General features: G+C 44.6%; 2 protein-coding genes across 3 annotated transcripts; one reads left to right on the forward strand and one right to left on the reverse strand.

Annotated features, from left to right (window-relative positions):
* Positions 1-789: 789 nt before the first annotated feature.
* slc45a1 (solute carrier family 45 member 1) lies at positions 790-11,847 on the forward strand. Of its 2 annotated transcripts, XM_086118946.1 has the most exons (10): positions 790-931; positions 2,086-2,531; positions 3,976-4,068; positions 4,315-4,539; positions 4,787-5,616; positions 6,010-6,163; positions 7,210-7,386; positions 7,487-7,692; positions 9,654-9,879; positions 11,480-11,847. In XM_086118946.1, the coding sequence occupies exons 2-10, from the start codon at positions 2,108-2,110 to the stop codon at positions 11,503-11,505; spliced, it is 2,361 nt and encodes a 786-aa protein (XP_085975072.1). In that variant the 5' UTR covers positions 790-931; positions 2,086-2,107; the 3' UTR covers positions 11,506-11,847. The 2 variants fall into 2 exon arrangements, with proteins under 2 accessions (XP_085975072.1, XP_085975071.1); XM_086118945.1 differs by having other exon boundaries at positions 9,654-11,847.
* A 789-nt stretch (positions 11,848-12,636) lies between these two features.
* On the reverse strand, positions 12,637-15,710 carry LOC147201134 (uncharacterized). Its single transcript, XM_086118161.1, has 5 exons — positions 15,527-15,710; positions 14,922-15,005; positions 14,533-14,599; positions 14,370-14,437; positions 12,637-13,496 (listed from the first exon to the last, which is right to left on the reverse strand). The coding sequence occupies exons 1-5, from the start codon at positions 15,575-15,577 to the stop codon at positions 13,425-13,427; spliced, it is 342 nt and encodes a 113-aa protein (XP_085974287.1). The 5' UTR covers positions 15,578-15,710; the 3' UTR covers positions 12,637-13,424.

The following is a 15,710-nucleotide window of genomic DNA, read 5'->3' on the forward strand; positions in this document are numbered from 1 at the left end:
ATCTGGTTGGTTCGCCATTACCATCTTGTCAGTCTGGATCTGGAAGTCCCACAGGATCTTCGCTCTGTCATTCTCCACCACCTTCGGAGGTGTTTCCCATTTTGACCTTGGGGTTTCCAGTCCATACTCCGCACAGATGTTTCGGTAGACTATGCCAGCCACCTGGTTATGGCGTTCCATGTAGGCTTTCCCTGCCAGCATCTTACACCCTGCAGTTATGTGTTGGATCGTCTCAGGTGCCTCTTTGCACAACCTACACCTTGGGTCTTGTCTGGTGTGGTATATCTGGGCTTCAATGGCTCTGGTGCTCAGGGCCTGCTCCTGAGCAGCCAGGATGAGTGCCTCTGTGCTGTCGTTCAGGCCAGCCCTCTCTAGCCACTGATAGGACTTCTTGAGATCGGCCACTTCAGTTATGGTCCGGTGGTACATCCCGTGTAGGGGCTTGTCCTCCCATGATGGTCCCTCTTCCAGCGCCTCATCTTCTGTTCCCCATTGTCTGAGACATTCTCTGAGTAATCTGAGACATTCTCTGAGTAATATATATATAGTGTATATACATATATATATATATATATATATATATAATTTGGGGGTTTTAACTTTTAACATTTAGTTTTGTTGGTATTTCGCGCTACACTGCATCTCTTTTTATATTTATTTCCTTCCAGCCTAAACGACTTGCACGGAGCAGTTATGTGTTGACAACGCAAAGACAGACGTGCGGCGGTGCTGATGTTGCAGCGGGTGTGTGACGTCACGGGAGAGACCGGCAGGAAGAGGCTGGGGGCAGGAGGGGCGGCAGTTAAAAGGAGTGACTGCATCAAAGGAACCTAACAGTACCTAGCATGGCTCCCGTAATCCATCTGACACCTCTTTTTCTAAACCACCCTGGTCGCTCTGTAGGCGTCGCGCGGCTATAAAGCCTGACAAGGTAATTATCTATTTTTAATATGCACCTCTTGTCTTTTTGCGTAGTCTCTCTCCTTTGCGTAACTACATCGATGGATTCATTTGAATTTGAACGGTAAACACGATCTTGTCTTTGTATGGTGTGGTGCGCCATTAAATCCAGTTTCCTGCATGAAATATTGAAAAGGAAGCAGGGCGAGCACATGGGTAATGCGCAGCTACATGCGCATTGGTGTCTGCAGTGTCCTCCTGACCGGTGTACTGCCCACCCCCGATCCCCCGCCCCCTTATGACCATGAGCAATGACTTCTGGAGACGTCCCACGTCTCTATTTCTGCCAATAATACTTTTTATTGATCATTCAAACACCTACTACAAACCAGTGGGGGCAAAAATACTCACACTCGTTATACTTAAGTAGTACAGATTCAAGTCATCTATTTACAGTGACTAAAAGTTTAACAGTATTGCGTATGAAATGTATTTATGCACTAAAGTGGAAAAATATGTGTTTATTTTCCTTGTCAGTTACATACAATACCCGTTTTGATTGCTTGGCACAATGGAAAAAATAAGACTTCTGATGATGACAATAATTTCACTGAACAGAGGTATTTGAAGGTGACAAAAATGTTTTTTAAAAAAATAAATAGGAAGTGGAATAATGAAATATTAAAACTATGTAAAGTGTGTAAAAGCTTCAGTAAAAATAGAGCAAACAAAAACTATCTTCATCTCAGTATGCATGTATTTTGTTGCCTGTACTGGGTCTTGTTTTTTTCTCTCTCTCTCTGTGGAACTGATGTTCAGCTATTCACTAAGAAACGTATCTACTTACAGTACTTGAGCTTGCTCTAAGATGCCCCAAGCTGGTGCCAAGGCTCTGGCTAAATGGAAAGTTGTAGACTAATTGGTGTTTAGTAATGTTGTAAAATGAGTTTGAAATGATGAAGTGTTTTGGAATCAAAGTATGTGGTACATTTATAGTTTTTAAACAATTGAAATTATTAACATGTTTGGAGGGGGTGTCAATTAGTCCATTTTTTTTTTTTTGTCGCAGCAGGACTTGTCTTTGTCCCCTGGAAAGAGACTCTATTGACTGTTAATTCTCTTCGGGCCGGAGCTCAGTTGGTGTATGTCTTGGGTCAGTTGTGACCTTTGCTCACTGTGCTGCAGAGTAAGCTGCGTTGAGAGCGATATGTCATCTCCGGGCATGGGTACCCCCAGCGATCCACTCCTGGCCAGTCCCGGCATGGGGAGGCTACCCTCGACTCAAGATGGACTCTGGAGGAGCTCGTTGCCCAAGACGGCAAGCTTCCCAACATCCTCCACCCGGCTCCTCAGTCACCGTGCCAACAACTTCCAGCGGCAGCCCAAGCGGCGGAAGCTGATCCGACCTTCCCCCCCTCCGCCACCCAACACGCCGTGTCCCCTGGACAGACTAGACCTCAGCGAGCTGCCCCCAAGACGTGCCTTCCAGGAGCTACTCTTCAACGGTTGCATCTTGTTCGGGATCGAATTCAGCTACGCCATGGAGACGGCTTATGTGACACCCGTGCTTCTGCAGATGGGCCTGCCTGACCAGTTCTACAGCTTGGTGTGGTTTATTAGCCCCATTCTTGGTAAGTTGGGATAAGGGGCGAAGACTAGGTACCATTCATTCATTCATTTTCCGATCCGCTTATCCTCACAAGGGTTGCGGGGGGTGCTGGAGCCTATCCCAGCTGTCTTCGGGCAGTAGGCGGGGGACACCCTGAACCGGTTGCCAGCCAATCACAGGGCACACAGAGACAAACAACCATCCGCGCTCATACTCACACCAAGGGACAATTTTGAGTGTTCAATTAGTCTGCCATGCATGTTTTTGGAATGTGGGTGGAAACTGGAGTACCCGGAGAAAACCCACACAGGGAGGCCAGAGCTGGAATTGAACCCAGTATCTCTGCACTGTGAAGTCGACGCGCTAACCACTTGACCACTGGGCCGTCGACGAGGTACCAGAGTTTTACAAACTTGTGTTAGCTGGTATCTACCTAGCCGGACCGTTTTTAAGCAGTAAATGGCTATACACAAGAGTTTCATTGCGTATAGCCATTATTGGCGAGAAAAGCAGTGGTCTACCATGGTCACAAGCCAATCACAGGGCACGTAGTGGTATCACTTATCCCATGTATACATATATATTAGGGTTGCAGATGAGCTGGAACCAATCCAGCACTATTTACACTCCAGTATGTGCCCTGTAATTGACTAGCGACATGTCCAGGGTGTGATATATTTTCAGAAATTGAACATTGACCAGTCCATGGTTTATCACTGTCCTTGTAACGGTGACCAGTCCGGTGTTTGTCAATGTCAAGGATACCAATGTGTCTCTGTATACCATGTGATTGCCTGGTGTGCGGTCCATTGGTTGTCTAAATGTGCACTGCTTCCGTCTGGTATACAGTCTATTTCTATAGGTCTTTTGAAAGGTGATATCCATCCATCCATTTTCCGAACCGCTTGATCCTCACTAGGGTCGCGGGGGGTGCTGGAGCCTATCCCAGCCGTCTTCGGGCAGTAGGCGGGGGACACCCTGAACCGGTTGCCAGCCAATCGCAGGGCACACAGAGACGAACAACCATTCACGCCCACACTCACACCTAGGGACAATTTAGAGCATCCAATCAGCCTGCCATGCATGTTTTTTTGGAATGTGGGAGGAAACCGGAGCACCCGGAGAAAACCCACACAGGCCCGGGGAGAACATGCAAACTCCACACAGGGAGGCCGGAGCTGGAATCGAACCCGGTACCTCTGCACTGTGAAGCCGACGTGCCAACCACTGGACTACCGGGCCGCCTGAAAGGTGATGTATACATCGAAATTGTTATCCCAGCAGAGACAACACACCCTGGACTAGCCGTCAGCTACACACAGGGCAGATCCACACAGACTATTATTCATACTCAAATTCACACCAAAGGGCCAACGCAAGACGATGCAAACTGGACCCTAAAACTGCGAATCCCTGTGTCATGATCATTATTCTGCCTAATGTTGTGGCCTGTATTTGTTTTCAAGGATTCCTGGTTCAGCCTCTCATTGGAGCTTGGAGTGACCGTTGCACATCCCGGTTTGGACGCCGTAGACCGTTTATTTTCGCTTTGGCAATAGGTAAGACACACTCGTGTCTCTGTGATTTAGCCTTGCACTGTTGAGTAGGGACTTGAAAGAGATGTAGAGAGTAGGCGGTGTGTTGCTTTTTTAATCCCTCATGTGGATTATGGAATAGATCATCCATGAAAAGCACAGAGAAATCGTTTATTATTAAGGCTTCCTGTCGCATATGAGTGCAGATTTTGTGTGTGTGTGGGGGCGGGGGGCTTTGCACCCCAAACTAGTATTCGTATTTACTTCCAGGGGCGTTGGTCGGTCTAACTCTGGTGCTGAACGGGCGGGACATTGGAGGAGCGCTGGCGGACACGGCTTCTAATCACAAATGGGGTATAATACTGACGGTGTGCGGTGTGGTACTGATGGACTTCAGTGCAGATTCAGCAGACAATCCAAGTCACGCCTACATGATGGACGTGTGCTGCCCAGAGGACCAGGATCGGGGATTGAACATCCATGCTCTGCTGGCAGGTGGGCTTCGGGTTGACTCATACTTCATCCTAGAGTAGCTCAACAGCTAGCGCGAGTGCGTTGTACACGTTACGATTTTTAACATTTTAATGATTTTTAAGATATGGGAGAGAGGGCTAAAACTCAGGTCAATTATCGGTCCGTGTGGTTTAGGTCTATCTCAGATTAGCTTTAAACCGTAGGTCATGAGTTGAGATTTAAACCCCTGTTTGTGGGATGCCAAACAAATTTGTTTCATTTGACACAGGACTCGGAGGCGGCTTCGGGTACATCGTGGGCGGCATCAACTGGGACCAAACCCATTTCGGAAAGTCAATGGGAGGTCAGCTGCGGGTCATCTATGTGTTCACCAGCATCACCCTGGTGATCGCCACAGCCATGACTCTTACGAGTATCCCCGAGCGAGCGTTGCCAAAGAGCCAGCCCTCCAGCAAAAACCATCTGAAGAGCCCCAACCTTTTCCTTCCTCCGTCCCCGCCTGCTCCACCGGGATCTGAGCTGGCAGTGGACGACGAGAGCGAGGGAGGTCACTATGATTATTGCTTGTCAAATTCGAGCCACTCTGACTCTTTGGCGCATTCCTGCAGTGCCAACGCCCGCCTCTGCGCCGGCCTCACGAGCCCCATATCACCCATGAGCCCCCTTACGCCAAAATATGGCAGCTTTATAAGTCGGGACAATTCCCTCATCGGTATCAATGAATTTGCCTCCTCACTGGGGACTTCCTACATAGACTGTGTTCTCATAGACTGCTACACGGGGCAACAGACACCACAGGGTCTCCTGGCCCCTAACTCTATATCCATGCCTCCGGGTGACGCCCCTGCCCCAGAAGAGTCCACCCAGGCAGAGAGGCAACTCGATAGGGTGTGTCAACCAGACACAGAAGGTGCCCCACAGTACCAAACAGCATCTCAGGTCACATCGGGGCCGCAGCCCGGTCCAGAACCACATCGAGGGTCCGCCACCGGAATCCTGAAGCGACCCCAGAGTCTGGCACTCATGGAGGAGCCTATAGCGACCCAGATCGTCGGGATGGAGAACGGACGTAGGAGAACTGTAACATTTAGCCACCAGGTAGAAATAATTCAAATTAAATTCATATCGTTACCAGTGGCAGTACCTGACTACCAAATTAGATTGACAAGGCAGCATTTATAGGCTGTAAATGATTGGTTAAAAACATAGCCAATAGAAATTCTACAAAGTGAAAAAATATATATTTTCCAGAACAAATTAATACTTCGTACAGTTTAATGGTACAAATATTATAATTTCGAATGTACATGTCGGTCAGTGCTTCTGATAGTATTTAGGCCAGCAGGCAAAGCCTTGCTTGCACTGACGGTCTGCTCATGTATTTTATGGTCTGCGAATGTATTTTATCCACAAACACACTTCTCAAACTCATACTATTTGTTTTCTGTGTGTGCTCGTGTGTGTGTGTGTGTGTGTGTGTGTGTGATGCAGGTTGCAAGCATTTTGCTGAATGGCGTGCGCTACGAGAGCGATCTAAGTGAGAATGCGGAGACGGGGGATTCTCAGATGTCAATGAAACTCTTGTGTATAGCCATTTACCGGATGCCTCCCTCACTGCGCAGCTTATGCACTAACCATTTTTTGGGTGAGTGAATGAAATGGACAACAAAAGTTTGCCGTTTAGAGATGAAACGGAACTCTAACTCAGTTATCTAACTGAAGTCCATCCAATTTCTCGAGCGCTTGTCGTTTATTAAGGTGGTTGGTGCCATTGAAGGGCTAACGTATAAGCATAATTTTCGCGGTGTTAGAATCCTTAAAGCATCACATCTGTAAACAGAAACAGTGACACAACACAAAGATAATGTTAACATTCTCACTGGCATATATTCTTTATCATCTGTAAAGAACAACAAATATGACTGCAGCTTACTGAGTTGTGACCATCTCCATGTACAGTATATCTGTATGTCTGTATTATACTACCCCGAGACGGCCAATGTGTGCACACCAGAAAGAACAGCACAATGGCCATTGAATTATTGAAGCAAAACATGGGGCAACAAATGTTTCATTCATTTACCGGTACTTTATATTTAATGAGTGGACAGTGATCCCTTGCTATTTTGCGGGTCGTTTATCGCGGCTTCGGTGCATTGCGGATTTTTTCAAACATATTCATTAAAATAAATACATAAATAAATTAAGTCCGCAAACGGTCCGCGAGAAGCAGCGAAAGTCAGCAAAACAACAGCGAGTCACATGGAGCAACATATACAGTACTATATGTATATGTTTACTGTATTTTGGTATTCATACCCTAACCTAACCGAACTTATACATGTTTTAATCTATTAGTATATAGCATTAAGTCATGTTAATTACGACAAAATTTACTTCTACATGCATGTATAAATTTGGGCTACATGTACATGTACCTAAATGGGGGGTTGGGGGGGGCTACTTCGCGGATTATCGTGGGTGGTTTTGGTCCCCATTAACCGCGTTAAACGAGGGATTACTGGTTACCATTGTTGTAAAAACTGTTTTTGGAAAGTACTATTAGAGAGTGCAAGCGGGCATTTCTCCTTCTATTCGCATAGCGTTCGGTTCGGAGGGTCCACTGTGACATTTAATTGTGAAGTCCCATTGAGGATACAGTACAGTATGTGTCCCGCTGTGTTCTTGCAGGCTGGCTGTCCTTTGAAGGCATGCTTCTCTTCTACACGGACTTCATGGGGGAAGTCGTATTCGAAGGTGACCCCAAAGCGCCCCATGACTCCGAGGCCTACCAGCGCTACAATGCTGGGGTCAGCATGGGCTGCTGGGGCATGTGCATCTATGCATTCAGCGCTGCTTTCTACTCAGGCAAGTCTCCACACTCCCCACACCTCCGAGCCTCGTCATGTAAACATTTTGAATTATCCTAATTCTGTCCTAATCTGCCTTGTTTGTTGTATATTTCCAGCCATATTGGAGAAACTGGAGGAGCGCTTCTCTCTGCGCACGCTCTACTTTTTTGCATACCTGGCGTTTGGACTGGGTACGGGTCTGGCCACGTTGTCCACCAACCTCTACGTGGTGCTGTCCCTTTGCGTCACCTACGGGGTGCTCTTCTCTTCGCTATGCACACTGCCTTACTCACTGCTGTGTGATTACTACCAAAGCCCTCAGGTCAGTCCCAGGATTGCATGGGTGATCATACTGAAGATTCTTGTGCAGCACACACACACACACATAAGCCAAAAAGCAAAACACACTTATGGAGTTTAGAACCTTATTAGTCTGAAGTCTAATGGGATTTGCTGACATCACCTGTGGTAATACTTTCAACTATGCATAGAGAGTTTCCATTGTCCTGAGAAGGTTACTGAGTAATATGTAACCCTATTAAAAGCCATTCAGCGCATTTGCAAAAAGGTTGGTGTCAATTCCTAATTTCAAAAGCCAGTCAAAGCCCCTGTAAATGGAAGATAAATGTCTCAGGGCTCCAAACTGCCTCTACATGGTGGTATTTTGCCGCTAAAATTTCAGACAGGGCAAGTAAATCGACTCGCGCTGTTCGCGCATGTGCAACCAGTAAATGTACTTTTTTTTTTTAATTATTACTTTTTTATTCTTGATTTTTTTTTTCTGACAAACTTCTGCTCAACACTTTGGTCCATTTATCAGTAAAATAGTAAAAAATAGGGCGGCCCGGTAGTCCAGTGGTTAGCACGTCGGCTTCACAGTGCAGAGGTACCGGGTTCAATTCCAGCTCCGGCCTCCCTGTGTGGAGTTTGCATGTTCACCCCGGGCCTGCGTGGGTTTTCTCCGGGTGCTCCGGTTTCCTCCCACATTCCAAAAACACGCATGGCAGGCTGATTGGACGCTCTAAATTGTCCCTGGGTGTGAGTGTGGGCGTGAATGGTTGTTCGTCTCTGTGTGCCCTGCGATTGGCTGGCAATGATTCAGGGTGTCCCCGCCTACTGCCCGGAGACGGCTGGGATAGGCTCCAGCACCCCCCGCGACCCTAGTGAGGATCAAGCGGTTCGGAAAATGGATGGATGGATGGATAGTAAAAAATAATGGAAATGTGAATATTTGCACACAGTTTAATATTATACTTGCTCCACTAAAATTTCAGGTTTGGGGCCGAGTAAAAAAAACTTAGTCTGGAGCCCTGTGTCTTCTAAATTTGACACGCCACAGAAAATAGTGTTGTTGCCAAATTTGAATGATTAAAAAAAAATCAGTATATAAGATGAGGCATGAAAACTGTCAAATCAAACCATTTTCTACCCTCTCAAAAGCTGAATGCATGTAACTGCTCTCTGCTAAAGAATGGATGCTACTTCATCTAGCATCTTTCTCATGCCGACACATCACTACATGTTTGAGCTGTGAAAATATACCGGCTCAAAGCCACCAGGGGCCGGAATACAGTCTATACAGTATTCCACTGGGTCGATGCGAGGCTTTTCACACTACAAGAGGCATTAGCCACCAGCTAGCTCACCAGCTAACATGGGCCAAGTAATTATATCTACGGCTATGTTTTTACAGCAGGACGTAATGCCCAATTCGGATTTTATACGAACTTTTTATGTGCTGGTTTGCGTTACAAAAACTAATGCGAATCCAACGCATCCATGATATAAAATGCATGCGCACAAAGCACAATGATGAGTAATGTTCCCCCAAAATAAGATGTCAGGTTGTGCAGTTTTTTTATTTTTAACAGAAGTAAATATTTTTACTTCATTTTATCATCTCATATCACCAGTCGTGAGAAATATTTTAGGGATATGAGGCAAGGCTCCTCGACCTCCTCATTTAATGAAGACGTCTACTAAACATGACGTCAAGTCATTCTTGCATATGATCAATGAAACCTATATCAGGCTGAATTCCTGCGATCACCACAAATGTTTACTTTATGCTTCCTGTTTCTAGTAGGAATAACCAAATAACTTAACCAATGGGTTAATTTTCATTACTCTCAGAACATTTGACCCCAAAATATGACCCAACAATTTGGTTACTCTCAGAAAAATAACACAGAAATTTTTACCCAACACCAACACCCCATGAATTGAGTTAATGAAATAACCCACCTGTTTTCAGAGCGTTTTCTCTGCGCCTCCACCTTTCAGTTCTGCGGCTCATCCGAGGAGGGCACTCGACGCGGGATGGGGGTAGACATCTCACTGCTCAGCTGCCAGTACTTCCTGGCGCAGATCCTGGTCTCTGTGGCGATGGGGCCCCTGACGTCGCTTGTGGGCGGCGCTCAGGGGGTGATGTACTTCGCCAGCCTGATGTCGTTTGTGGGCTGCGCATATTCGTCCCTCTGCGTTGTATATCAGCTGCCCGCCGTGGAGGGTGAGCCCGCCGAAAGCGAGACACGGCCGCTGCTGGCGCAAATTTAGTCCCGATAGGACGCATCCTGCCGCGCACTGTACAGCACAAGCAGGCAATTTTACAGCTTTCAACGACACAGCCAGACAGACATTGTGTTCATACAGTGTGTGCGCTCATGCTCATGCGTTTGCATTCACTTTTGCATTTTGTATAGCATCCCCTTAGGATGGGAATCACTACTTTACAGCAGGGGCGGGGAACGTATAGATAGACCTAAGTGGGAGCACGTAAACTAGGCTAGCTGGCCGATTACACAAAATCCACCTCACGCTAGTCACATAACCCAAAAATGGGATGGGCAAATTCTTGCTCAAGATGTTCAATAGCTACATGTGATTTTTAAAATGGACAGATGGGTGAGATTATTTGTAAATGAAGCTAAGCAAAATTATCACTCATATTAATGTAAAATGTTCACTGTCATTAGACTCATAGAATGCTTACCCAAATCTTTATTTTTTTTGGGGGGGGGGGCAAAGAAAAACACAAGTCAACATATGTGAAGAATGGAATTGCCTTGAATCAAACTTTGTGAATTTCCATATCCTGGATGTCTGATAATCTATGAGGAAAAAATAAAAATTCAGCAAGCAGATTGCTATTTTGCTGCTATTGTGACAGTAATTTAAGTGATTAAGGCAATCATGCTATTAGGCTACATTCCCCCTCTCATGTTTTGATGACCGGTATTCCGTTCTGATGAACGTATTTCAACTTTTTTTTGTTATGATTTTATTGCATTATTTACAATAAATAATTCACTAAAAAATAAAAATGCAAAATATTTCTACATTTTACAATTAACCAATTATTTAATCAAATATATAACATGAACTGTATATTTGACATTTTTCTTGTACTATTTTTTATTTCATTTACTATAAACTAACAAATTAGTTTGTTTATGGGTAACAATCACATGTACAGTAAATATTTAAAAAACTATGAATGCAATTATTTAATTGGGTTTAGTATTTTTTAACTACATTCATGCAACAAATACTATGGTACTGTTGATAATATACATGTTGGGTGGTTGAATTAAGGGAAAAAGTGGGCCGCACTTGTGTCCACAGACCATAGTTTGCCAACCCTGCCTGAGAAAGTTGGTTAGTGGACGAACGACAGCATACCCATTGTTTTGCAGAAAATAAGTGACAAAAAGTGTACGTGATGATTCTGGACTGATTTGAACGGCATAACTTCATCCAAAGCCTGAATTGATCCAGGTCAGCTCCCTTTCATCCATCCAACCATGCTCCTTTGCCATTGTCCTCATTCGAGTCACGGGTGAGCTTGTCGTCCCCCAGCCCTGAAATATTACTCTTCATACAACATTTGTTTTTCTTTTCATTGGTTGTCTTGCATGAGCTGCGATGTGTTTGATTAGCATGAGCATAGCAAGACACAAACACACTTGGATGTGTGTTCCGGATCCTCCCCACTCCCCCAAAGTTTCCGTCACTCCGAAAGCCACAATGCTGCATACGCTGGTCATATGCTGTGACCTTCCCTCCTGACTGGCCAGTGTAATAATGGCAGTCATTCTTGTCATTATCAGGAAGAGAAGTTGAAACTGGGGTGTGAACATCAACATTGAGAAGAACACACAGAGATCCCCCCCTCCTCCACTGAAGGTGGACAGCACTGAGCGCCAAAGACTCTTTTGGGTGCATTAAAGCCAGCAGCAAATATCACATTGAATACCATTTGGAAGCCATTTTTTTTCCTATTCAAACACAGGCAAACATCCCAATTCAACAATTTGTAGAAACCATCACTGATTAATGCTTTATCAGCAGAATGTCAATATTTGACTACATATACACAAGCAGCTTCCTTTTTTTCTTTCATGAAAAAAAATACAATACTTCCTTTGTTCAGGATGTTTAAAAAAGCCTTTTGAAATTAAAATCGATCGTTTTTGGACTCGTGTGTCAACTGTTTTGTCATCCATTTTGATTTGAATGTGCATTTGAGCCTGAATTACTCATATGCGCCATTCGGGGGAGCCAAAGGACAAGTGTAGTAGGCCTCCTTTGCCATCGTCACAATAACGGTTGTGGGTTTGTAATCATTCCCTTCAGCCTACACCTTAATTAAAGTTTATTTTATTTTTCAATAAACTACACAGTTAACCCAACAGTCAAATGAAAACTCGTCTCTAACCATTACTAGGAAGTGGTAATCACATCATTACAATGTACCGGATCAATGATACGGTTTACTTTAATATTGACCGAATACATCATTTTAAAACGAGAGAATTTCACAAAATTAATACAAAGCACGTAGTCCAGTCCATCACTTTGTCCCATGGTAATGGCATAACCTATACCCACTACATTCCAAGAGCAACATAAAATGGCAAACTCACCATATAACAGACAAGGAGCTCAGGATGTTTGTTTGCTCCTTTCTGCGTCTTGGACATTTTGATGAAGTGGGTCAAGTGACGTCATCTAAATGAGGAGCTCTCAGTCATGTCACGAAAAAGAGAGACACGCAGTCTCAAGACATGCTGTGCACACACCATACATTCTCCACTACACATTACAGTAGCACATCACACGCACTCTGGGCTCTAAAAACCACTGAGTGAGAGACACACACACACACACACACACACACACACACACACACACACACACACACACACACATGGTGGACATTCAAGAAAAACGAAACCATACACACCAGCACGCAAGAGTAGAAAACTAAGTAAAAAGACATTTTATTTGTTTGAGAATATACAAAGCAGTGGATGAAGTAACCCGATGTCACGGCTGGATGTTAAAGAGAGGCAGTCTTGGACACAAAAGCGGGTTACCCAGCCATAAATGTAAACTCCGTAAGAAAATGGGGGGGAAAAAAAAAATGTAAATGGTACAAACCTGCGTGGAATGCATACAGAACAAACGAGACCAAAGCATTAAGATTTAAGAGGGGTTAATTAACGTCGGCAAAACAACAGAAAGCCCACCCCAACCAAAATGGTAGTGCGTGGAGGCCCTTAATTTCATGAGCACCATCTGTTATGTTAACAGGGCGGCCGAGGATTAACTAGCAGCTTAAACACCAACAAAAGATTACGCATCGACTAATAACGTTTATTATTATTAGCCCCAGCTTAAAACTTATCTTTGGTCCTTGACGTGAACGTGAGCAGCTGCCTGAACGTTTAAGCAATCGGCTGGTCAGAGCTGACTTGAAAGAGGTTGTGCTTACAAACAGAAGCAAGGAAATGGAAATCAACTCGTGTCATAGAATGGCCCCGTTTTGCACACATACAAAAAAAATGCTCATTTTAAAGACCAATAAATAACATCTTGTAGAAAGAAAAACAGGGAAAAGAAAAGGGCCACAATGTTTCACAACTCCAGTGCAATGTGAGAACATGGGAGGAAAAAAAAGGGGGGGGGGGAGTTGGGGTAACCTAGAAAAAGCACAAGCTCTACAACACCATGTTGACCAGTAAGACTGGGCTGCATACAGAACTGCCATTTTTAAGCCTTCACTTCCGCCTCTTTTGAGTCTCCATTTTCCTCTGTCTTCTGTTTTTTGGTGTCCACTTTCTCCTACCAAGCAAGGAGGACAGCGAAATGTAATGAATTGTTTAAAACAAAACTTGAAAAATTCCCAAGTGTAAAATTGATTGAAATGTGGAAGATGAAACCTTAAACAAATGGAAATGTATAATTGGATTGAGGTAAGCGTAGGAAATACCTCAATTTGGGAATTCTTCAAAACATAGGATTTCTGGAATGTTTAATTTTGTGTGAAGTCACAATTATTTAAATCCAACTTTTTCATGTTTTTTTCGATGTACTCATCAACGGTTTTGAAAACAATTCATTAACTGGAAGGGTCTGGTCTGTTTTCCACAGCGAAAACAGCCGTTTGCAAATATTTTACTGTGACTAAACAAAACAAAATCAGGTAGTCTGCTTTCATGAAGGACTACAGAAATTAGATAATTATTGTTGGGGGCTGAAATCACCAGATTTGGACAATTTTAAACTAAACAATGGTGCTACATGATTATTCCATTATTAAAATAGTTTCTGATTATTTGTAATTGATTATCAATTACTTGTTTCCTAATCAATTAATTTGACACACTAGTTAATTTCTTTCATGAATGTATAAGGAAATGTGTTATTTTTTGAAAGATTTTGGGGGATTGGTGGATTAAGAGGTTTGAATTGGTTGAGAAAATGTAGAATGCCTTTGTAAGGATGATGTGGGGTGGGGTAATTGAAGCAGTTTGAATTTGCTGAGAAATCCTGAATTCATTGAATTTCACCTGTAATATGGAACATTTCTTCAGGAAAATGTGGAATTGGCATATTTTGAATTTTTCGGGGCAGGGAGGTGTCAATTGGTTTCGAAACTGGGTTTAAAAAAAACCCTGAAATATGGTGACGCTGGAGACGGCACACGTGACCCACCTCCTCTTTATCGGCAGCACGCTTCACAGGCTGTGCATCCGTCTCCTCAGCAGGGGGCGCCTCTTCCTCTGCAAAAAAAAAATCGCATTAGTGTTATTCAAACAAACTCAAATGTCAGTTCAAGGTAATGAGACTAATAACAGGAACAGATAGTAAAGGGTACCATCTCCATTCTTGTGCTCTTCCTCTACTGCGGCATCCTCAACTTTGTCACTGTGGTCTGCACCATTCTGAGGGAGCAAAATGTAAAATGTAGTCCTGGTAGTTGGAATAATACTCCACAGAAACATGAAGGAAGAGAGAAGGGTGTATGGGGTGCTTTCTTCTCTCCAGAGGATTAAAAACCAGAAGCAGCAGGCTCTCTGGGAGGACACCCCCAATGGAGGAGTCTCGCTTGCCAACATCTGTGCCATTTTCCACGAGGCACACAAAGAGCACGCGGCCCAGGCAGAATGGCGACACCTGCACGACGAGGGGGCTTCTCGCCATAAGACAAAAGCCCCCCGGCCCCGCCTTTCCCTCTCGCCCGGCGAAAGCTGCCAGCAAACTCACAGTTCCATTAGCAGGTGCGTCCCCGTTGTCTGTCTTCTTCTCCTCCTCCTCCTCCACTTCAACTTCTTTCTTCTCTTTCAGCTCCTAAAAAGGGGGGGGGGGGGGAAAGACCATAAAAATGTGCCGTCGTTCTTCTTTCCGAGTTTAAATGCCGGTTTTACCTCAACCGTGCTTTAGGCCTGTGACGTTTAAAATCGATTAATTTGTCAGACAAATTCACTGGGGTTTTTTCCGCCTCGTTCTCCGCGGCGCACGCGCGTGAGACGTCAAAGGGCTTCTCGTGCTTTTCCCGCCCACAGTAAAAAGCACCGGCTGCTTTCTCGTCGGCCCTTTTGTCCATGTTCACCACGAAAAAGGCAACATACACGCCATGAAACGCCTGGTTCTCAACTAAAAACGACAGACGAGGCTTAAAAACACTCAAGAACAGTCCCTATTCGACGGAGGCGTCGAGGTTTATTTTTAATCGCCGATGCACTTGCCAAACCGCCATTTTATCTCTTTAAGAGTCAAGGGGTGACCCGTAGCTAACATTTGCAACTTTATCAACTTCTTAAGCATAAAAGGCGACGAGTCGGCGTGAGGACAAAATGAATGAAACGCACCTTGGCTGTAACCTCTGCAGTTGCGGTGGTGTCAACAGCTGTGTCGGCCATGTCTACTTTGACAGTGAGTTGATACGATTGTTTTATTCCTGATTTTGGGGGCTTTTTGTCGTCGCGTATACGAGTCCAGTGACGCCGAGGGAGAAATGATGTCTGCCCGTCTTCGCTTTTTCTGTGGGAGCTG

Source organism: Hippocampus guttulatus, chromosome 8, assembly GCF_054856545.1.
Source record: "Hippocampus guttulatus isolate MCC_2025c chromosome 8, RoL_Hgut_1.0, whole genome shotgun sequence".
Lineage (NCBI taxonomy): Eukaryota > Metazoa > Chordata > Actinopteri > Syngnathiformes > Syngnathidae > Hippocampus > Hippocampus guttulatus.

Coding starts and splice junctions, on each gene's coding strand:
- LOC147201134 (XM_086118161.1), bottom strand. CDS start 15,577: ATGGCCGACACAGCTGTTGACACCACCGCAACTGCAGAGGTTACAGCC. Junction 15,006..15,526: donor CTGCAGAGGTTACAGCCAAG/GTGCGTTTCATT, acceptor CCCCCTTTTTAG/GAGCTGAAAGAGAAGAAAGA. Junction 13,497..14,369: donor GTGCTGCCGATAAAGAGGAG/GTGGGTCACGTG, acceptor CTTGCTTGGTAG/GAGAAAGTGGACACCAAAAA.
- slc45a1 (XM_086118945.1), top strand. CDS start 2,108: ATGTCATCTCCGGGCATGGGTACCCCCAGCGATCCACTCCTGGCCAGT. Junction 4,540..4,786: donor CATCCATGCTCTGCTGGCAG/GTGGGCTTCGGG, acceptor CATTTGACACAG/GACTCGGAGGCGGCTTCGGG. Junction 5,617..6,009: donor CTGTAACATTTAGCCACCAG/GTAGAAATAATT, acceptor TGTGTGATGCAG/GTTGCAAGCATTTTGCTGAA.